A 23769-nucleotide genomic window follows, 5' to 3' on the forward strand; every position below is an offset into this window, starting at 1 on the left:
TTTATTTATTTGAGAGAGAGCTCATGCACAGTGGGGGAGGGACAGAGAGAGAGGGAGAGAGAATCCCAATTAGGCTTCTTGCTGTCAGCATGAAGCCCAACATGGGGCTCAATATCACGAACCATGAGATCATGGCCTGTGCTGAAATCAAGAGTTGGACGCTTAACCCATTGAGCTGTCCAGGTGCCCCACAAGCTGCCCAATTAAATTTGAATTTCAGATAACCAATGGATAATTTTTTAATGTAAGTATGTCCCAAATTTTGTTTTTCAGGGTTTTTTTTTTTTTTCCCTAAATCTGTCAACCCTAAATATAGGAATATTTAGGAAAAGCTCTCAACCCAACTCCGGAGGCAAGGGTGCAAAGTTCAGCCAAATGTCAAAAGGTCTTTGATACAAATTGATTAGAATTAGCAGGCCATGGAGATTGCTGCCAAAAGCAGCTAGGTTTCAAAGTACACCACATTATTCCTAGGTTAAGAAGATAAGGTGTGTTCATTTTCCCCCCAAACAACTACTAAATACCTCGGAATCTCCTTATAACATACTCACATAATTAACATTTTTAGTACCACAGGACTTACAGAACACAGGTTTGTGGGCGAGGTCATCCAAAGTAATTCCTCCTTCAGGATTGAACTCAAAGCTGCTAGTGAAGTTGTATTTTGCAGTTCCTTCTGGAGAAACCGTAACTTTTGCAGAGTCTCCCAGAACCACTTGACTGAACTCTGCACGAATAAAAGTAACTGGAGTATCTCCTTTAAAACCTTTCTGTTAACAGAAGGATACACTTTACAATTTTACTCAAATAGAGAATTTTCCTATACATCTGGAAACTCATTTTGACTTGACCTAAATAGCATTTCCCGTGTTTTCCTAACAAACTATACCACATATACAAAAAGGTTAGGTAGGTAGAAAGTCATTTAAAAAGTCTAGTTGTAACTAACTGCAACATTCTATTTAAATGCCATTATGTTGGAGTTTTAAAAATAACTTTTCTTGTGTTTACATGATTATAAAAGTATATTGTGAAACATTTGAAAAAGTGAGAAAAGCACATGGAAAACAAATCACCTGTAATTTCACTCTAATATGTAAACACTATTAACATTTTAGAATATAGTTTTTAGTGCTTTCCAGTGAATATATATGCATGTATGTATGTAAATATATATACAAATATGTACACACATTTATACACACATCTTTTATACATCTTTTAAAACAAAGCAAAATATCATTCATTACATCCTGTTTTGCAATGAGCTTTTGACTTCATAATAGTGAATGAATATCTGCCATTTCATTATTTTGTAATTTTTATAGTTAACTCATATTGTAGTTTTTATTTAAATTCATCAAATGAAATTAATCACAAGAGAAACTCTGGAAGAATTCAGATATTTTTCAGGAGAAAAGACCTGTGGTCTATGAAAACAAAAATCACTTCTTGTGTCACCGGTCAAATTTAGTATTCAAGTTGCCAGGTATTTCACACACATAGTGATTTGACCTGCTGATTATATAGTCGAACAAAAAGGAAAACTGAGAAAGTAGTACCAGTGCAATGTTAAGTAAGACCAGCAGGTCAGGTGTTATAGGAGGGTGCAAAAGCATTTCTCCTGCTGCTGTTTCCAATATATCTTCCCCCAACCTGCAGGTAGATGTTTGACAGGGAAACCTGAACTCAAAGACAAATGTACTTTCAGGAAGAATGAATAAACTAAGGCCTTCTCAGATTTCCAAAGATAACATTACCAAGTCATATCCATCTGTCACAGTGATCTGCACAGGTCTGCCTGTTGATGACACCTGCTCCATATCAGCACCTGGGCAAAGTCCCTCTGGTCTTCTCTGGTCTCTGTAAATATAATGAATCCACCTTTCCCCTCCAGTACCATAGCTGTAGAAGTACCCATATTATATCATAACCAATACTAGGGGATAACCTAGGAAAATGCCATAGAACCATCAATGTTTTGTGCCCTTTTCAACCTTTGCAGCTAGACAGGCAGTATTTTACAGAGTTGTTCACAAGGAGGATTACATCAGTTAGCACTAAAATGATCCTTATATGTGTAACTAACCCATAAGCACAAATCATCACAAGACATAGAGGGTAGGAGTGCCATCTCCCTTACTCCCCGCTGCCCCCCACATCTTCCATAGTGTTCTTTGGTAGACTTTTTTTTTTTTTTTTTTGATGTGCAAAGTTCCCCTCAATGGTTCCTTAATCTCTCACTTTTACAAAACTATACTTTGAGCACAGGAAGGAAACAGCCATATGGAATAATGGCTAGTGCATTAGCAAAAGTCCTGACATACGTCTTATTTAGTCAATGATATTTTTAAATTATTTTACAACATTAAGGACACAATTTCAAAAATTAATTGGATATGTTTAAGAAAGATTTTCTGACTCAATTCAAAGTGGAACTTAAGGCAATTCAAATGTTTACTGAGGGCATACTACGCTGTGTCTAGGAGTGGTGGTACAAAAAAGGAGCTATCTAGTGTCCCCAGGCGATATAATTATTCTGCCTCTTCTCAGCTACTCCCTCAACCTTTAGTCATCTAAAACAGATCACTTGTTTAACACCATGTCTTCAGGCTCAATCACAGCCTAAGTGACCCTGACAATTTTCTTATCAAGTTCACATTTGAAAATGACCTTTTACATCAGTTTTCTTCTTTCCTTTTCAATAGTATCACGGGAATTAGACCTTCACTAGCCTGATCTTGGACAAAAGCCTAATTTCTCTGAGCCTCAGTTTCACCTTCTGTAAAATATATAATTTAACTTCTGATGTTTCACATTTGTTGTGAATATCCACTAAAACTGCTTAACCTATGAAGCACCGCACAAGTGGTATTATTAATACGCACTGCTTTTCCTGAATGCTCAAATACTCTCTTACATACAAGGAATCTGTCTCGTATTCACAGTCTCTGAGTGCCCGGCACTATGCCTTGTCTTAGCGGCGTATTTACTGAATAATGAATGCAAGAAATCTGGCTAGTTACAAGTGATGGTCAGGGCAGTCAGTGGGGGGTCGGGCAGGGGCGCTCCTGTTGCCCCCAGCAGACCTGCACTTCTTGTCATATCGCTCCTAAGAAAATGTAAGGTAACAGTCAAATCAGAAAAGGTTTGATGAAGGAAACCATGTGAAGGGGTGTGGTCTGGGGACACAGGCTTAGCGCCCGCTTACTGCCGGAGACCTCGGCGCAGAGCCAGAAAGGGGTCTAAGTCTGGATTCAGGTGGGAGGTCCGGGGTTAGCGGTAGCTCCTGCGCCTAGCAGGGTCGGTGGCATTTAAGTCTGTACCCGAGTACACTGCGTTGGGATGCGGTCCCAGCGTTTCACTCTGGCTGTAGCTGAAGAGAAGCTGTAACGGGGTGTGGTCGCAGGTCCACGAAGGAGAGATCGGAGGGCAGAGGGTTTCGGAGGAATTATAGCCGTCTTACCTGAGGCAGCCACAATTGCGTTACCCGCAACTATAGTAACTAACTACCTCTCGCGAGAACTTAGTTCTGGCATTCTTTACAAGTTTATCCCTAAGACTCGCGATAATGGTTTCTGTGGGGGAAACAGCTGTCTGCGCCTGCGCTCCAGGAACTAGGCGCTTGAGTGGGAGTTTCTGTTGCCATGTTCGCGGTTGCAGCTTTGCTTTAACTTAACTGCAACGTTTTCTAACTTTGGATTTTGTTTTCTCGACCTTTTCCTTTCAATATCCCTACATAAATAGTTGGAAAACCAAGAGGAAATTTACTTAAAGATAAAATAAAAGACTTTATTACACGGCTTTGAAAACCGGTCATTTAAATCTTTCTCCATGAAAAATGCAGATGAGTTATTTTAAAAGTGAGCCTCTCACACACTGTTGGTGAGAGTGCAAAACAGTCCTACTTCTGGTGCTCAATACTTATACAATAAATAGACTAAGTATATAATACTAATCCAAAGTTTTAATACATTTGAAAACACCAAGAGTTTTGGAATAGTAAAATAGCAAAAACGTGGAAACAACCCAAGTGCCCTTCAGTGGATGAGTGGATGACCAAATTGATTATATAGTCACAAAATAGCATATTACAAAGCAGTCTAAATGAATTAACTGCAACTACACGTGGATGGGTCTTAGCAACATACATACTTTCAAATGTTGCAATATTAAGAGGCATTTTGAAGGGGCTCCCACTGGTTAAATTTGGGCGCCAAAATAAACAATGATAATAATGATTACAGTCCATTGAGTAAAATAGGGATACATAAGTTCACATGAATATAAATAAATGGAGAGAGCTCCTAAAAGAATGCCAACCCAATAAGAAAGAGGAAATGATGGAAACAGAGAATTACCATTTGGCACACACTATATAAGTGGATGCTAAAGTTGGTGAGAGGAGGTTTGATGAGAAGAGAATATTGGCATGATTTTGGAATACCAATCAATTACAAAGGGGAAATTGTGAAATGAAACCAACAATATCATGTGGTTGAGGTTAACATCACCAGGATTGGGAGGAGTCTACATTGCATGCCTCCTGATGAGACTCACTGGGAAAAAGAAAGCATCATTTTGTGCTATTCCTGCCATCAGAGAGACTCAGGTTTTAGGCCACCCTCTTGAAAGTACATGCTGTACTCTTTAAAACTGTCAAAGACATGAAAGACTGGGAACTGTTCCAAAGGAGTCTGAAGATATATGCCAGCTACATGCAATATGTATTCCTGTATAGTATTTTGGACCAGAAAAGAGATATTGTTGTGACAGTGGGCAAAATTTGAATGGGCTTAATGGATTGGATGGTAGTGTACCAAAACTGATTCCCTGATATGGAAGTTTGTTTGCTTTTATATAGGACACTATTTAGAGGAAAATACACAACAGGGTGTTTAGGAGTGTTGGAACATCAAGTCTGTAGTTTGCTTTGTCCACCCTCAAAATGTCCAGAAAAGGACTAATAGTAAGGAATATATGCATATGCACATATACATGTAAACAAAGTGATCAATGAAGCAATAAGGTGTTAACTATATGAGAATCTGGGTGAAAGAGATGTGGAAATTCTTTGCTCTGTTTTGGCAACTTTTCTGTACATTTATTTCAAAAATTATTAAACTATACACACACACACATACTACTCCCATTGGAAATGTCTTAAGATACAAAACTACCACAGCCAAATTTTAAAAATAAATTTTATTTGTTATAAACATATTAAAATTATAAAAATTAAGAAAAAATCTTTTAAATGTTGCAGTGTTATTAGTAATTAAAACAAATAGACCTATGGAACTACTGAGTAATTTCTCTCTGGATTTTTTCCCAGGTGAGGGCTCTGAGTCAATTAGTACTGAGAGATCCATCCTACCTTGCCCACGAAATACTAATAAGCAAGGGTTACGGCCAAGTCTTTGTTAGGGAACTGTTCTAGATCACTCATGATGCCAAGGCAAGAAAGGATAAGTAACAGGTGTCACTTCCTTAAACATAATTAACCCTTTATCATTAGACTGTGGAATGCCTGATGGTAAAACCTTGTGTTATATAGTTCTTTTATTCTCCTGGAATGCATAGCAGTGACCACTCTGAATTTCATGTAATCCTTACAAGGAAAGGCATGCAAATGTTTTTTGACAGATTTAAAACATCAACTTTGCAAGAAAACAAGGAAAAGGCCCTTTTTAGTGCCACAGAAAATACAACAGTACCGAGAATCAGAATTAAGTCATCTACATATACAAACCAATTTGGGGGACAAAAAAAGTTCTATCATCTAATAAAATTCAAACTTTAGTTTGGGTTTCAGAAACCTCCACTAAATGACTCACTATCCCAACAAACTCCTTTCACATTACTCCAAAAAAATTGTTTCTAATTAGCTAATCTGTTATTTCCAGTCAATTTATTTCTGACAACATTCATTAATACAATCAAATGTACTGCTCATCCTCAAATTGATTTAGAAAGTCAAAGTAATCACTGTCAACATCCCTGATGGATATTTTGCAGAAATGGACAAGCTGATTCTAATATTCATATGAAGGGGTGCCTGGGTGGCTCAGTTGGTTGAGCGTCCGACTTCAGCTCAGGTCATGATCTCACAATTTGTGGGTTCGAGCCCTGCGTCGGGCTCTGTGCTGATAGCTCAGAGCCTGAAGCCTGCTTCAGATTCTGTATCTCCCTCTCTCTCTGCCCCTCCCCTGCTTACACTGTCTCTGTCTCTCAAAAATAAACAAACATTAAAAAAAATTAAAAAAATAAAATTCGTATGAAAATGCAAGAGAGCCAGAATAGCAAACGCAATGTTGAAAAAGAACATAGTTGGAAGACTCACACTTCCCAATTTATAACTTATTACAAAACTACATTTATCAAGTATTAAGTGTAGCTTAATCAAGGCATAAGGATAAACATATAGACAAATGGAATACAGTTGAGAGTTCGGAAATAAAGAGTGCCATGACAATTCAGTGGGAAAAGAACAGTCTTTCCAACAAACGATGGTGGGACAACCATATATCAAAATGCGAAACAAATAAGTTGAACACCTTCACACCATTTATAAAAATGAACTAAGACCTAAATGTAAAAGCTAAAAACATTAGAATATTAGAAGAGAACATAGGGGTAAATCATGTTAACCTTGCATTAGACGATTGTTTCTTAGACATGACACTGAAAGTACAAGCAACCAAAGAATAGAAAAACTGGAATCAGAATTTTAAAGTTTTGTGCTTTAAAATCAAAGAACACCAGCAGAAAAGTAAAAAAGGGGCACCTGGCTGGTTCAGTCCATACAGCATGCAACTCTTGATGTGGGGTCATGAATTTGAACCCCATGTTGGGTATAGAGATTACTTTAAAAAAAAAAAAAACTTAAAAAAAAAGGAAAAAGGCAGTCCACAGGAGAAAATCTTTGTAAATACATATTGTGTGGGTATATAATTTTTTGTGTATTATATTTTCTTTTTCTTTTTTTTTTTTTCAACGTTTATTTATTTTTGGGACAGAGAGAGACAGAGCATGAATGGGGGAGGGGCAGAGAGAGAGGGAGACACAGAATCGGAAACAGGCTCCAGGCTCTGAGCCATCAGCCCAGAGCCCGACGCGGGGCTCGAACTCAGGGACCGCGAGATCGTGACCTGGCTGAAGTCGGACGCTTAACCGACTGCGCCACCCAGGCGTCCCTATATTTTCTATCTTAAAAAACTTTTCTGACTGGGGAGTGACTGCCTTCTCCCTGGTTAGCCCATTCAGAGACAGCAAAGGCCCCCAACTAGGAGCATGCCTTTGATATGCAAACTAACCAATCCAGAGCCTTACCTCTTACGTTTGGCCCTGCACCCGAGGAGGCAATATTCCTCTACTTTAATTATCCTAGAGCCAGGTAAGAGGACACTAGAGACCATCCATATAGCTCAAAAATTACCAAAATTATTCAAACTAGCCAATACTGAATTATTTATCCTATCCAACTTTGCTTCTCCCTTAGAAACCCCAAAAAAGGTCATGGCCTAAGCATTCCCCCCTGGCCCTCCTCCTGACCACCCTGGTGTCTTTCCCATATGGCCCTGTGTGTGCAATGCCTCTGGTCTCTAGAAAGTTTGAATATAATAATGTTCTTGAGCCTCTCTTGTGTCTCCTCTTATGGCTGAACCTAAACTGACTTCATAAAAACACATAGAAGCATACAAAATAATATCTGATAAGGGTCTACTACACAGAATATATAAATAACCCTTACAACAATAAAGAGACAAATAACCCAATTTTAAAATGGAAAAAGTATTAGAAAACATTTTTCCAAAGAAGATATGCAAATGGCCAATTAGCACAAGAAAGGGAAATACAAATCAAAGCCACAATGAGAGGTCATTTCACATCCACTTGGCTATAATCAAAGAGACAGATAATGATAGTGTTGGTGAGGATGAAGAGAAATTTAGTAAAAAAAAAAAAAAAAAAAAAAAATTGGAAACTGGGATCACTGCTGGTAGGATTGTAAAATGGTGCAGCTGTTGGAAAACAGTCTGGCAGATCCTCAGAAAGCTAAATATAAAGATAGTATATCATTCAGCAATTCCACTCCTAGTTCCATGGCCAAGAGAACCGAAAACATGTCCACATAAAAACTTGTACATAAATGTTCACAGCAACATTATTCATAATAGTTAAAAGGTAAAAACAACCCAAATGTCCATCTGTTGATGAATGGACAAAAAAAAAATGTGTGTCCTTGTTACAGTGGATTATTTAGCCTTAAAACAGAGTGAAGACTGATTCATACCACAACACAGATGGACCTGAAAAAACAGTATGCTAACTGAAAGAAGCCAGACACAAAGGGTCACATATTTAATGATTCCATTCATATGAAAAGTCCAAAATTGGCAAGTCCATAGAAAGACAAAGTAGATTAGTGATTGCCACGGGCTGGACAGGAGGAGGGGGAATGAGGAGTGACTACTGATAGGTACAAAGTTTCTTTTTGGGTGATAAGAATGTTCAAAATTGATTATGGTGATGATTGCACAGATTTGTGAATATGCTAAAAACCACCGAGTTGTACACTTTAAAAAGGTGAATGGTATATGAATTATATCTAATTTTCAAAAGGTTTAAAAAATATATTTTATTGATATCTTTTCTTTCCTTAATACCTTACCCCCATTTCTCATCTTTACCAAATCTCATCACTGTTACTTTTTTAAAACCTACATCCAAACTGAACTTTTTCAGTGATACTTTTAAAATATATGTTTATATATTTTTGAGAGGGAGATAGTGCAAGTAGGGGAGAGGTGGTGAGAGAGAATCCCAAGCAGGCTCCTCACTATCAGCGCAGAGCTCCATGTGGGGCTCGATCCCACAAACCGTGAGATCATGGCCTGAGTCGAAATCAAGAGTCGGACGTTTAACCAACTGAGCCACCCAGGCAACCCTCAATGATACTTTTTTAAAAAAAAATAATTAACATCCATCTTAACCCATTGTCCTTCTACCCATGTATCTTACATAGGTCTATCTAAGAGTAAGGTTGTATCTTATGCCAACTTATATGCCCCTTGGTATTTACACAAAACTGTTCATTGAATTATAATTCATATTTACTATTCTTCTCCTCAGTTCTTAGTACAATCATTCGTAAAATCTATTAAATTTCTGCTTTGTGCCAGGGAGCTTCACACAAAGAACTACGGTTCTCCTCTCGGCAGAATTTATAATCTAACATTTGCCACTTTTTTTTGGTGTCTTTTTATTTAGAACCCCCAGTATATTATAAATTTCCTCCCTTCATATTTCTCCTGGCTACCCATTATAATGCTCAATATACTCAATAAGTAATTGCTCAGTACTGGGGGTAAACCAATGGGTGTTGCAATCATCCTCATATACCACTAACTGAGCTCCTGAACACTTCTCCAAAGAGCTAGCACTCAATTTTCCCAGTGATGCTTTAAGCTTCATTCACTCATTAACTGAACACCTCCTACATGTGAAGCTTCACTTTCTTGAATCATGATTAAATTACAACTAATTCTTAAAGTCATAATTTTTTTTTTTTACACTTGATCTTAGCTAAAAGGCCGAGAAGCTATTTCATAATTTTTTTTTAAAGCCAAGGGCCAATAAAGATCTTTAGAGAATTTTAGTAGACAAAAAAAAGTAGGCTATATATTTTATGCACATAAACATATAATCCCTTTTTAAAAAGTTGTTACAGGCAATACTCATCTATTCACTATGTGGAAAGTTTAGTGTTTATAAATATAAAATACCAATTTATGTAAAATAAGATGCAAATTACTCTTCTATGTCAAAAGAGCTGAATTTTTTAAAAATATAGTTTTGATATACTACCAACTATAACTGTCCAATGGACCTATGGGGCTTTGGAAGGCAGAGTTTCAGCAACTTTTTTTTTTTATTCATCATTATTACACAGAATTAGAGATTGCTGTGATTTTTATTCAATTTGGGACCCTGATTAGAGTAAGAACAGTGAGAATTATGCCTTACAAATATTGCGTTAATACTACATCATTGTGATATGGCTTCACATTGATTGTATATAGAGAAAAAAATAACAATGGAATTAAGGCAATAACCACATGTGCAAACCAAGCACAATACCCTGACACAATGCTTAGTAAAAAGCTCTTTTGGTTTGGTGATGGTTGATATTGCTGCATGCAGGTCAGCCACTGCTTTGAAGGATATGCTGTGAAGAGCTTCGTTTATTTAAAAATCCCTCCTACTGGCCCACAATGGCCAGCAGAAGCCTTCGGTAATCTCCACTTGTGTCACTTACAATCATTGTGCTCAGGGTCTTCTGATACATCTGTTTGAACATCTGTTTTATTTGTACAAGATCAATCTGCATGCAAGAGATGATATTTTTGATGTTAGAAAAAAGCTGTTAAGAGAAAACTGGTATTATTAGAATTATTTTTTAATAGTGAAAAGAATATAATTATAATCAAAGCAGAGAGGGAAAAAAAAACACACCAAGTGACTGACATTTAATTGCTAGCATTTATACCACTGCTAGCATCACCCAGTGAAGGGCTAATTTACTGTTCTGTAAAAATATTGAATAAGGGTGGTACTAGTCTCATCTATTATTCCAAAAAATACTGGTGATTTAAAAACCATTAAAAAAATAATAAAACCATTTGATAGAATGGTTATTATCAAAAACAGAAAATAACAAGTGTTAGCAGGATGTAGAGAAATTGGAACCCTTGTGCACTGCTGGTAGGAATGTAAAACAGTATAGCTGCTGTAGAAGAAGATATGGTGATTCCTCAAAAAAAATAAAATAGAACTACCATACGATACAGCAGTTCCACTTTCAGGTATGTACACAAAAGTGAAAGCAAAGACTCAAGCAAATATTTGTACACCAGTGTTCATACTAGCCAAAGGTGAAAGCAACCTGTCAATTGACAGATGAATAAACAGAAGGTATTGTATACATACAATGTAATACTAGTCAGCCTTAAAAAGGAAAGAAATTCTGACACATGATACAACATGGATGAACCTCGAAAATCTTATGCTAAGAAAGAAGCCAGTCACAAATGGATAAATACTGTATGATTCCACTTATACAAGGTACCTAGGGTAGTCAAATTCATAGGAAGAGAAAATAGAATGGTGGCTGGTGGTTGCCAGGGGCCGGGGAGAAAGGAGAATGGTAAATTATTGTTTAATAGGCGTATAGATTTTTAGTTTTGCAAGGTGAAAAAGTTGTGGTGGTATGGTTGTACAACAACGTGAATGTACGTAATGCCACTGGAATGCATACTTTAAAATGATTAAAATGGTAAGTCTTATGTTGTATATATTTTATTACAATTTAAAGAAAAGATCATGCTTAGAAAATTTAGGTCTAAGTACAAATACACAACTTTTTAAAAAACATCATATGATGGTTGTCTTTTAAAAAATGATTTACCTTCTCTAGTATAATTTAGTGGCATAGGTTTTCTTTCAATTAAGAAAGAACTCTAATAAATATACAAAGAAAGGAAAATATTTGAGGTGTATTTGGATAAAGAGATAAAGATAAATTTAAAAAAAATTTTTTTTTCAACGTTTATTTATTTTTGGGACAGAGAGAGACAGAGCATGAACGGGGGAGGGGCAGAGAGAGAGGGAGACACAGAATCGGAAACAGGCTCCAGGCTCTGAGCCATCAGCCCAGAGCCTGACGCGGGGCTCGAACTCACGGACTGCGAGATCGTGACCTGGCTGAAGTCGGACGCTTAACCGACTGCACCACCCAGGCGCCCCTTAAAAATTATTTTATAATTAAAAGCTATGCTAAATGTCGAGAATCTTATTATCCAATAGGATTAATCTTTCACGAAATTTTTTACATTAGCAAAATGAAAATGAAAAGATAAATATTTTCCAACTTGATATAACCCAGTATTCTCTGCAGACCTCCTCAAGTAGGAAAAATTCTTGGCACTGGCTACACTGAGACACAGTCATCTGTTGCACTAACTTAAGCCTCTCTCACAGCATGAGGAGAATGAACACTGTACTTCACACAGCCTCCACCAGTAGTGACAAAGGAACTCTTATTTATTTAGTACATGAAATTTATTGTCAAATTGGTTTCCATACAATACCCAGTGCACATCCCAACAGGTGCCCTCCCCAATGCCCTTTCTTAACATCATTCCGAGGGACTGACAACCTGCTGAGGAACTTTCAGGAAATTAACATTCAAAATCAAGTAAGATCAGACAAAAAAAAGAAAGCCTCACCTCACTTCGAGTGACCACAATCCTGACCAGGGTGGAGTCATCTGTGCCGGCACCTTTCATAGAATAGTAGAGCCTCTCAGCAAAGAAGGCAGGGCGGTTCAGGGCACACTGCACTGCAAGTTAGAGATACTTCACACATGATGCCTTGACAAAGGTATCCATGCTCCAGATTCATTTATCACTTCTAGCCTGCCTTTGATCATTTTCTATAGAATTATCTGAGAAATTTGAGGTGATGTTCTCCCTCTTGATTTTTTTCTCAGAATCCATCTTTCTAGCCACATTAGATGGGCTACCCTCAATTCTAGAGGATTCCCTCTAATAAATCCCATTTTCTTTCCATAGATGCAATAGCTTACACTCTTTACATTTTTTTCCCTTCAAGTGAGAAAATCTATAGCAACTGTGGCCAATAATAACTTACTTAAAAAGGAATAATGACTGAAATCTGAATTCTACAAGTCTGAGAGAAGGATAGGAGATACATTCCAGTATGAAAATGAAAACAGATTTGAGCCAAGATTTGAGAATAATAAGTCTGACACATTTTCTCTTAGGAAAATTAACAGCAAAGTCTTTTCCTGCAAATGGTAGAGGTATACTAACTGTACATTATTACTTTAGTTATAATTACTATAGTAATATTTGTAAGACACTCAATTGCTAATACCACATGTGTTCCTAATACTCTCTTTAGTCATATATTCTCCAGGAGAATTAAATTTCCATTTCATCGGGCATCTCAAAGAACACCAGAAACTGGGTTTTTGATTTCAAAAGGGAAAAGGGTCTCTTTGGATTGAGTATTTGAAAGATGTTTTTGGGAGCTCAAAATGACACTTTGTGTGATGTCACTTATAGTTCCTTAGGGCTTTCCCATTCACTTTAATGGAACTGCTACATCTACTGTATATTCTTGTTTAATCCTCATGAAGGGCATACAGAATAAAGACCAACGAATTCCAAAACAACCCTATTCGATCACACCACCACCATTCATAAGGAATTGTATATAAAACATGGGATTAGCTCAGCCTCTAAGCAGATTCCCAGAAGGCTATATTAAGCATCATCACTTAATGGGAACAACTAGTCAAAGCCTCATTCATTTACAAACAAAACAAAGCAAAACATAAAAGTATCTTACAGATGGTCTTCAAACCACTTTCAACATTTCCGGAAAATTCACGGGCAACACTACTTAGTAAATCTCGATTAGCCACCTTCAAACAAAAAACACAAGGGTTAAAATATTTTCACAACTTAAAACAGAAGCCAGATTTTCAAAAGAAAAGCTCATACCCTGGAATAAGCCTCCATGGTAGCTTTCAGCTGAGGAAAGCTTCTTGTGGCAAGAATCATGTTAAAGCAAGATTCATCTGTCCCTAGTCTCCCCTCACCAGCTTGATAGAGACGTTGAGCATCTTCCTGAGCCAGCTGGTGGTTAACATTCTGATTCTCATCACGATTTCCCTGCAAAAGAGGAAGGCAAGACTTGGAAGATGTGACACAAGTTCTATTAAAATCCTCCCCCACCAAAAAAAAAAAAAAAAAAAAAAAGCCAAAAAGAAAAACATCTTTTCTAGGATACATAAACTACCACTCAAATGAAGAAATTATAATTCTCCTTAGCTGGGATTTAAGATCAATATGCATTATACTGAGTTCCACTTTGTATTCATTTATGCAGCTAAAATGTATGGAGCACTTGTTTTGTGTGAGGCTGTATTAGGTTCTCCAGAGAAAGAGTACCTATAGGATACGCAAGGTGGTAGGGACACAAGAAGACAAGGTCCCTGCCCTCAAAGAATTTAAGTCAAGGGAGGGAGTATATAATATGGAGCTTCATGAACTTCCTTGCCTTCAGTCAAGTGAAATCTTAATATTTAAGTTTTATTATGAATGTAGACATAAAAATGACACATGAGCTTTTAGGAAGAAGCTACAAATAACTCAAGTTCTGCCAGACTGTGCCAATTTGTATACCAAATTTTCGCTGGGATGGGAGGGAAAGGAGAGAGAGAGAGAGAAAGCCGTGGGCCTGAACAAGAGCAAAGCCTAGATGGGCATTTGGTTTCTCTCAAAAACACAAACCCAAATGAAGGAAAAGCTGCCCTCTAAAGTCTTGGTGTCAGTCTGAGGAACACAATAGACAAGTGTTCCTTAAAGGTGAGAAACTATTCTGAACACAATGGAGAGGTGTTCCTTACAGGTGAGAAACTATTTTGAAGAGCAGTGGGCACAAGAAATAAGCAGAAGCATATTCTAAATGAGAGACTAAAGATAGCACACAGGAAAAGATGCTCAGGAAAAACTTCCCAGATGATTGCCTTTGGATTCAAACACACAAAAACCAGTCTCATTTTCCTGAGAAGCCATTCTTCTGCTCACTCCCTTTAAGAGGTCTCTTTACTTTGTAAAATAGCTGGGCCTTGAACTCTGCATAAAGAGACTTGGCACCTCATGTAGTCTTTTTTTTTTTTTTTTTTTTTTTTTTTTTAAGTAGTCTCCATGCCTAACATGGGGCTTAAACTCACAACCCTGAGATCAAGAATCACATGCTCTACCAACTAAGCCAGCCAGGTGCCCTTCATGTAAAAAATAATCATTTTTTGCATTAAATCCCTGTTCCTGTTTTGTCTTCTTGCTGTTGTTTTTCTTCTTGTTGTTTTTCAATGCTAATCTATTTCCCTACTCTGTTATTCCATTGTAGGTAAATTCAATTTGTTCCCACCCATTTGCTTTCTCATTTCCACATTCACTCACTTTGGCACACTGTGTTTTCTGGAACTATCTTCCTTTTGCTCTGAAGAGCCTGACTTCTGCTTTCCTATCCCTCAAGACTGCCCAGCTTTGTATACTAGCAGGATAGCCAATAACTCCTGACACTGAATCAGTGTGCTTGTCTTTTCAAGTAGACCCTCATCATCTCATTCTAAGTATGCTTATAGTATCATTCCAAATACCCTATCTGGATAATTTTCCATCACTTCTCCAGCACATCTGGGGAATCAGAATAAGGAAGGTGCTAATCACATTACTGTGAACTCTGAGAAAAGTTTCTGCATCTCTGGCTCTCCTCACAGTTTTCACCTCTTATAGCACTTCCATGGAAGTCCTGCATATCGTCAGTTGATGGCCCAATTTAACTGGCAGTACAATGCTAAACTTGCAAGTATGAGATTCAGGGACACCTGGGTGGTTCAGTCAGTTAAGTGTCTGACTTCGGCTCAGGTCATGATCTCACAGTTCATGAGTTCAAGCCCTACATCAGGCTCTCTGCTCTCAGTGCAGAGCCTGCTTCGGATCCTCTGTCCCCCCTGCCCCCACCCCTGCCATCTCTCTCTGCCTCTCTTTCTCTCAAAAATAAACTTAAAAAAAAAAAAAAAAAAAAAAAAAAAAGAAGTATGAGATTCATCCTAAGACAAAGAGCCAAGCTGATTTCTGATTCCATATAACGTTAAAGAGGTTAATTTCTAATCTCTTACAAACCTAGATCTGCGGAAATAAATCTCAATAGTGACTACAAAGAAATTTGAACATTGGATTCTGTGCTACCCCTCTTAAAGATGTCAAGATTCCAAGGGGCTAAATATTAAAAGGAATAAAGAATGCTCCCTGATAATACAAAGTGAAGAATGTTCCCTCCATCAATATATATTCATACTATACTCACTTGGCACATGGATACAAGTAAACGTTCAAAATGTCCTGATGTATCTGATCTAATGTCCTTTTCAAGGTCTCGTCCAAATTCTGATTGATAACATCTGACAATTTCTCGGATTTCCTGATTTGTTCTTGTGCACAAAATTTCAATCAATACACGTTCCTGAGTTCCTGCTCCCTATGTGAAATGAAGAAAGTGAGACTTATACAAAAGAAAAACAAAATAACAGAAAATAGTTAAATCTTACTAGTTCATCAAATACTTCTTTGGCCTCCAGACCTAAAAAGCTCTATTTATTCAGATGATATGATACAACATACTGATTTAGCTGTCACTGTAAACTGCCATAATTGGTGGGGTTTTACACTTAAAATAGGATAAAATATACAAAGTAAATGACACAGTACCTTCATTGCATTCCGTAAACTCCAGGCATCATAATATGTAGGTGGCATGAATAGGGCAAGGATTAGTTCTTCCATATTTCCACTTAACTCTGATTTGAGGTCTTTGATTAAATCCTATTTAATTACAAATACAAACTAATTATGTGTGCTCTCCAAATTTTGCTGCTTAAATTTTTTAAATATGGAAAAGTGGAATTGAACTGCTTTATGAAAACCTAAATTTCAAATTTGAGTAGTGTATACTAAGAAACAAGTAAATATATACATTTCAAGTTTGTATTTTAAAGCAGATGTATTTTATTCACTCTACCAATAAACAATAACAAATTCCTACTATAGTTCCACCACTATACCAGGTACAAAGACAGAGATATGAAATAAAAAAATCATTCAAATGAACAAAATAATAAGCAGGTATTTACTTAGTGTAAGAAACTGTTCTTGTTCTGTGTGGAAGCAGGAAACATCATTGTGTTCTTCTGTGGAAAGATAAGGTAAACCCCTAAAAAGAGATAGTATAAGGCAGCCTGTACCTAAGTAGCACATAAATAAACAGCAGAAAAAGCTCAAACAAGAGAAGTTAAAGTGGGCTAGAAAGCCCAAAGAAAGCTTCTAGTCCAGATCTTGAAGAGTATGTAAAATTAGCAAGCAAAGAGGAAGGAGAAAGACATTTCAGGCAAGAAGGAAGAACACAAATGAGAAACACAAACATGGTTCCCAGGCTTGACCATGCACTCAAATCATCCGTGGAATTATTTGAGAAGAAAAGAAGAGAAAAGAAAAGAAAAGAGAAAAAAGAAAAAAGAGAAAAGAAAAGAAAAAAGAGAAAAGAAAAAAGAAAAGAAAAGAGAAAAGAAAAAGAAGAGAAGAGAAGAGAAGAGAAAAGAAAAGAAAAGAAAAGAAAAGAAAAGAAAAGAAAAGAAAAGAAAAGAAAAGAAAAAACACACTGATGTTGAGGACAAATACTCAGAGGTTCTGCAAGTGTTTTTAAGTCTGAAAGGAAATTATGATGCTCAGCTAAGGTTGGGAGTCCCTAGTATGAAACAAGAACAAGCAAAGCCTTTTTAATGAACCAGTAAGACAACCAATTTTGTTAGAGGGGAATGTTCTCACAGATTAGTGAGACAGAGTTGTAACGATATGCTTGGGTCATCACCTTGAACACAAGCTAAAGAATGTGCATTGGATTCTTCATGCTGGGAGAAGCCACAGGAAATTTTTATGCAAGAAAATGGCATTGAAATGGCAACCATAGGCAGTATGGACTACGATGACAAAGAGGTTTATAGATAAGAACATTTAGGCTACTAAAACATTTAGGTAAGAATTCATTCAGGCTTGGACTTGAGTAGTGGATTTGAGATGGAAGCACATTTTTAAAAATACCTTTTACATATTAGATCAACAAGATAGAGTTAATAACCAGATGCTAGGACAAAGCAATGCCTGGCATATAGTAGGCATTGAATAGGTATCCAAAGACTGATGAAGAATGTGGAATCAAGGACAACTCCACAGCAGGCTTGAAGAATGACTTAAAAAAATTTTTTTTAATATTTATTTTTTTTTAATTTTTTTTTTTTAATCTTTATTTATTTTTGAGAGAGTGAGAGACAGAGTGAGAGCAGGGGACAAATAGAGAGAGAGGGAGACACAGAATCCGAAGCAGGCTCCAGGCTCTGAGCCGTCAGCACAGAGCCCGATGTGGGGCTTGAACCCACGAACCATGAGATCATGACCTGAGCTGAAGTCGGACACTTAACCAACTGAGCCACCCAGGCACCCCTAATATTTATTTTTGAGAGAGCGAGAGAGAGCGAGAGAGAGAGAGAGAGAGCGAGCGAGCGAGCATGCACGCCCGTGCGCATGAGCAAGTGGGGGAGGGGCAGAGAGGGAGGGAGACACAGAATCAGATGCAGGCTCTAAGCTCTTAGCCGTCAGCACAGACCCCAACGCAGGGCTCGAACCCACAAACTGCAAGATCACGACCTGAGCCAAAGTTGGATGCTTAACCAACTGAGCCACTCAGGGGCCCCTAGAAGAATGATATTTTTATTAATTAATAGGAAGCCAAAGAAAAGATGGCTGGGAATAAAAAAACATATGCTGTGAGTTTAGTTTTAATTCTAAACTGATATATAAGAAAATTCAGGACAGCGTAGCACAGGCTATATACAACTAAAGAAATTCATAATATGGAAAATACTTTTGTTAGAGAAGCAAGTATGAGGTTGAACCCTAAGGAAATCTAGAGTTTGTGTTGCTTAATCAGCTTTAAGATTGAAGAAGTGGAGGGGTTCCTAGATGGTTTAGTCACTTAACTGTCTGACTTCGGCTCAGGTCATGATTTCACACTTTGTGAGTTCAAGCCCCGCATCGGGTTCTGGGCTGACAGCTTGGAGCCTGGAGCGTGCTTTGGATTCTGTATCTCCCTCTCTCTCTGCCCCTTCCCCACTCATACTCTGTCTCTCTCAAAAAAAATAATAAACGTTAAAAAAAAAAAAAAAGACTGAAGAAGTGGACCTGGGCCAAGGAGGGAGGGTAAGGCAGAGTAAAATAGGTCAAGTGGGACCAACTGATGAACCTCTGCCCCCATTCTAAGAAAAGTAAACTAGATCCAGAGAATGTTAGAAAGTTTTAGGATTCCTATCTAAATGGCAAACCAATGGTACCCAGTTTTCCCCTCTATATCTAAGAAGCAGTAGCACTTTTTAGCCATAGAATCTTGCTATATTTTGTTACTGATCATCCATTCAGCAAATATTTATCAAGTGGCTATTTATTATCATTCCTGTACTTGGTGCTAAAAATGCACAAATGAGTAGGACATGGTTAGCCTGAGGGGAGCTCACTGTTTTGGGGAGTGGGCAGTGAGATCAGTTAGAGCAGAAGTTTTACAAAATGCTGTCAGACCACAGTGAGAGAAGGAGCTAAATTCTGCCTAGAGCAATGAGAGAAACCTCACGGAGAAGCTGATTTAACCCAAATCCTGAAGTTGTTTGCCATGAAGAAAAAGAGGAAAAGGTGTTCTAGGCCAAGAGTACAACATATACCAAGCATAGAGTTATAAAAGATCATGACGTACACAGGGAATGGCAAGAAGTTCCACGTGGGCATAATATAGGATACAATTAGAGGGAGAGAACGGAGTGGAAGATGATGCCAAACACCAAGAACAAGCAGGGGCTATGTGATAAGTCATTAAATCCCACTGTAAAGAGAAGACTGAGAACCAAACTATTATACTGTTTATCTATTTTATATATAAAGTTATCTACTATCAGTTACACTATTGTAGCCATAATCTGTTTTCTACTGAGCATCTATCAGACATAGTATGAGGTATGATTATGAGATGAAGGATTACTCCAGAATTAGACTTTTAAGAGAAATACATAGCAAACACACCACTCTGGGGTCTCTGGAGTCTTGTCTCTACTTTGTACCATCAGTACTAATAAAAACATAGTATCCAACCTCGCATAAAGGCAGAGTCTACAGGCCATTGTTTGTGGCCAGAAAAGAAAAAAATATAAATACCTTGCCATACATGGTCTTAAAAGCTGCTTTAATTTTTTGCCTCTGGTCATTGGAACGGTTGGCCACAATATTCACAATTGCCTGCTCGTCTGTCCCTGGAAGAACCATACATGTTTAAGTAAGGATGAAGTCGGTGCTGGCTACTCCTTGAGGACATCTCTTGGTTGCTTTACAAGGTGACTGGTGCCAGATTAAATTGAGGTATGTGCACAGGTGGACACATAAACTTGATTTATTTTTACTTTAGATTTAGTTTATTTTTACTTTAGATTCAATTATAAATAAGATAAAAACCTGTTTTCTTTTTTTTATTAAAAAAAAATTTTTTTTAACGTTTATTTATTTTTGAGAGAGAGAGAGAGAGAGAGAGAGAGAGAGAGAGAGCGAGCGAGCATGAACGGGGGAGGGTCAGAGAGAGAGACACAGAATCTGAAACAGGCTCCAGGCTCTGAGCGGTCACCACAGAACCTGATGCGGGGCTCGAACTCACGGACTGCGAGATCATGACCTGAGCTGAAGTCAGACGCTTAACCGACTGAGCCACCCAGGCGCCCCAAAAACCTGTTTTCTTACCAAAACCCTTCATCGCTTTCCGAAGAATTTCTGCATCTCTCATGGCATCAAAGTTGGCAGCTGGTCGGATTGTTCCTTGAGCTCCCTGAGTCATTGCGGCAGGCTGAAATGAGAAGCAAAAATTCCAAGTCAGTTACTGTGGCAATCCTTTCATAACATAAAAACACATCAAATTATCATGTTGTACACATAAAACTAACACAATGTTATATGTCACTTACATCTCAATAAAATGGGAGGCAGGGGATGTAAAAATGTTCAACTTCTTTAGTGGAAGAAACAATTTTTTTTAAAAGCCCGGATTCTCTGCTGACAAGAAGACAACTTAAGACTTCCCCAGTTATCACTCTTAGGCAAGGAGGCCATGTTTAACTTTTAGGACAAAGCATATGAGCATTTTATTTTCAGGGCTCATTCTGGAACAGGCAAGAAAGACCTATCCCCTTCCTGCCAAAAGATAGCTAACCTCCAAACTTTCAGGAGACAAAAAGTCAAGCTTGTGAAATCAGTCACAATCTTCCTATGCCTCGATTTCCTTCTTGGGAGAATACAAGGGGAAAAAAGAGACTGATTCCTGGATAGTGTTGAGCAGCAGTGTCTAATTTAAAGACAATAATATAGGGGTGCCTGGGTGGCTCGGTCAGTTGGGCATCTGACTTCGGCTCAGGTCATGATCTCACAGTTTGTGAGTTCAAGCCCCGCATCAGGCTCTGTGGTGACAGCTTGGAGCCTGAAGCCTGTTTCAGATTCTGTGTCTCCTTCCCTCTCTCTAACCCTCCCCTGCTTGCACTCTGTCTCTCTCTCTCTCTCTCTCTCTCTCTCTCTCTCAAATAAGTAATAAGCATTAAAAAAATTTTTTTTAAAGAGCTTCTGCACAATAACTATAGCTAACGTCACACTTCACAGAGAAAGACTGGATGGTTTCTCTCTGAGATTGGTAACAAGGGAAAAATTCTGTTTTCACCACTCATTCAAAATAAATAGATGGATGGATGGATGGATGGATAGATAGATAGATAGATAGATAGATAGATAGATAGATAGATAGATACAATAAGATAATGAGGGCTTTAGTTAGGCAGACCTTGAATTGATCAATGAGGTTTCAAATAAGCAATAAAATTTTGGCAATATCTTTCCATTTCCTCTATAGGCCCTCATTATCAAACATGAAATAGAGGCACCTGGATGGCTCAGTCAATTAAGCATCCAACTTCAGCTCAGGTTATGATCTCACAGTTCATGAGTTCAAGCCCCACATAGGGCTCTCTACAGTCAGCACAGAGCCCTTTTTGGATCCTCTGTCCACCCCCGTCTCTGCCCCTCTCCTGCTCATGGTCTGTCTCTCAAAAATAAACATTAAAAAACATGAAATAAAACATTTTGTAGTAAGAAAAGCACAAAATGAAAGCAAGCAATGATTAGAGATTCTGGGAGGTAGAATATTCTTCATAGATTATATAGGAAATAAACCAGAAGGCAAAACAGGGACTATACTTTAAAAATACAAATTGGGGCACCTGGGTGGCCTAGTCAGTTGAGTGTCTGACTCTTGATTTTGGCTCAGGTCACGATCTAATGGTTTCGTGGGTTTGAGCCCTGTGTCAAGCTCTGTACTGATGGCACGGAGACTGCTTAGAATTCTCTCTCTCCCTCTCTCTCTGCCCCTCCCCTGCTCATGTTCTCTCTCTAAATAAATAAATACATTTTAAAAAATTAAATAAAAAATAAAAATACAAAATCTATGGGGAAACTTAAAAATCACTATGACATATCCCACAGTAATAACTGTTTCCAGAGAGAATCATCAATGGATGCTAAAATTAGTGAGTAAAAGTGCGATGAGAACCAAGATATTTACATAGTTTGCACCTGGCAAACACAAGTGATCAAAATTAATCATTGCCAATAACAGAATAAGTCAACAATAAGTGCCTCCTGATACAATAATGCACTGGAGATCCAAGACCATTTCTGTGGTACTCCTGTCAAAATGGCCAAACCTGAATTTAATCATGAGGAAGTATCAGACAAACCCAAACTAAGGAATTTTCTCAAAATAACTGGCAGTACGCTTCAAAAGTGTCAAGGTCATAAACAAAAAAGACTGAAGAATTGTGTCAAGTCAAAGGAAACTTAAGAGAGGTGCCTGACTGACTCAGTCGGTAGAGCATGTGATTCTTGATCTCAGGGTTGTGAGTTCGAGCACCACACTGGGCATAGAGATTACTAAAACAAATGAAATGAAATCAAAATTAATATTAAAAAAACAAGTAAACTTAAGAGACATGACAACAAATGCAATGTTTCATCCTGGATTTGATCCTGAACCAGAAAAGGACATTAATGGGATAATTGGTAACACTTGAACAAGATCTATAGTTTGGGTAATAGTATTACATCAATGTTATTTCCTGATTTTGATCATTTTGTTGTGTTTATATAAGAAGTTAACACTGGAGGATCTGGGTAAAGGCTATTCAGGAATTCTATAATTTTTATAACTTTTTTGTAAGTCCGAAATTATTTCAAAATTTAAACAAATTTTAAAATATACAGCTAGGAAACAATAGTTTTCTTTTTTCTTTTAATGTTTATTTATTTTGAGAGAGAGAGAGAGAAGCAGTGTGTGTGGAGTGTGAGGGAGGCAGAGACAGAGAGAGAGAGAGAGAGACAGAGAGAGAGAGAGAGAGAGAGAGAGAGAGAGAGAGAGAATATCCCAAGCAGGTTCTGTGCTGTCAACGCAGAGCCTGATGGGAGACTCAGTATCACAAATCATGACATCATGACCTGAGCCGCAATCAAGAGTCAGACACTTAACCAAATGAGCCACCCAGGTACCCCTTCAATAGTTTTCTTAAACTATTCAAATCAGGGCTTAAGAGAGATGGGATGAAGTGAGATGATATCCCACTACATTCTTTTAACTGAATTTTAATAATATATTTATTTAACCCATTATCTCTAAAATATCATTTAAAGATGCATTCAACACCACTCCAATGTAAAATGATTCAATTGCTTTTTAGGCAACTGAAACTGCATTTAATGTTATTTATACCCATTGAATACAGCAATATGCCAGCAACTGCAGGGCAAAGTAAATGGGGAGAAGAGAACCAGACCATCTTCTAGGCCTAAACATTTTTAGGGTCAATAATTTCTCCCACTTACCAATACTCTCACACCAATGTCTTCTAACAACCATCCTGCACTATGAAGCTTCCTTCTAAGCCAAGAATGTAAGCAGAGAACTAACAAATGACAAATATTTGTATAGTGGTTTAAA

The 23769-nt window shown here is 37.7% G+C and overlaps 2 protein-coding genes across 9 annotated transcripts in view; both read right to left on the reverse strand.

Moving 5' to 3' along the window:
- CFAP70 (cilia and flagella associated protein 70) overlaps positions 1–3542 on the reverse strand; it is a 100208-nt gene extending 96666 nt beyond the window's left edge. For 4 of the 5 annotated variants that reach the window (XM_047826237.1, XM_047826235.1, XM_047826236.1 and 1 more), the window contains exons 1-3: positions 3467–3542; positions 1761–1863; positions 584–770 (exon numbers count right to left, since the gene is read on the reverse strand). In XM_047826237.1, coding sequence (XP_047682193.1) covers positions 584–770; positions 1761–1823 — 250 coding nt within the window. In that variant the 5' untranslated portion in view covers positions 1824–1863; positions 3467–3542. The other variant, XM_047826234.1, reaches the window with a different exon arrangement.
- ANXA7 (annexin A7) overlaps positions 1–23769 on the reverse strand; it is a 53079-nt gene that overhangs the window by 11558 nt on the left and 17752 nt on the right. For 3 of the 4 annotated variants that reach the window (XM_047826243.1, XM_047826244.1, XM_047826245.1), the window contains 8 exons: positions 20481–20583; positions 19908–20002; positions 16368–16481; positions 15967–16137; positions 13593–13763; positions 13438–13513; positions 12291–12403; positions 7943–10387 (listed from right to left, as the gene is read on the reverse strand). In XM_047826243.1, coding sequence (XP_047682199.1) covers positions 10265–10387; positions 12291–12403; positions 13438–13513; positions 13593–13763; positions 15967–16137; positions 16368–16481; positions 19908–20002; positions 20481–20583 — 966 coding nt within the window. In that variant the 3' untranslated portion in view covers positions 7943–10264. Of the gene's footprint in view, positions 1–7942; positions 10388–12290; positions 12404–13437; positions 13514–13592; positions 13764–15966; positions 16138–16367; positions 16482–19907; positions 20003–20480; positions 20584–23769 lie in introns of those variants that run through there. The other variant, XR_007145486.1, reaches the window with a different exon arrangement.

Source organism: Prionailurus viverrinus, chromosome D2 (assembly GCF_022837055.1).
Source record: "Prionailurus viverrinus isolate Anna chromosome D2, UM_Priviv_1.0, whole genome shotgun sequence".
Taxonomy (NCBI): domain Eukaryota; kingdom Metazoa; phylum Chordata; class Mammalia; order Carnivora; family Felidae; genus Prionailurus; species Prionailurus viverrinus.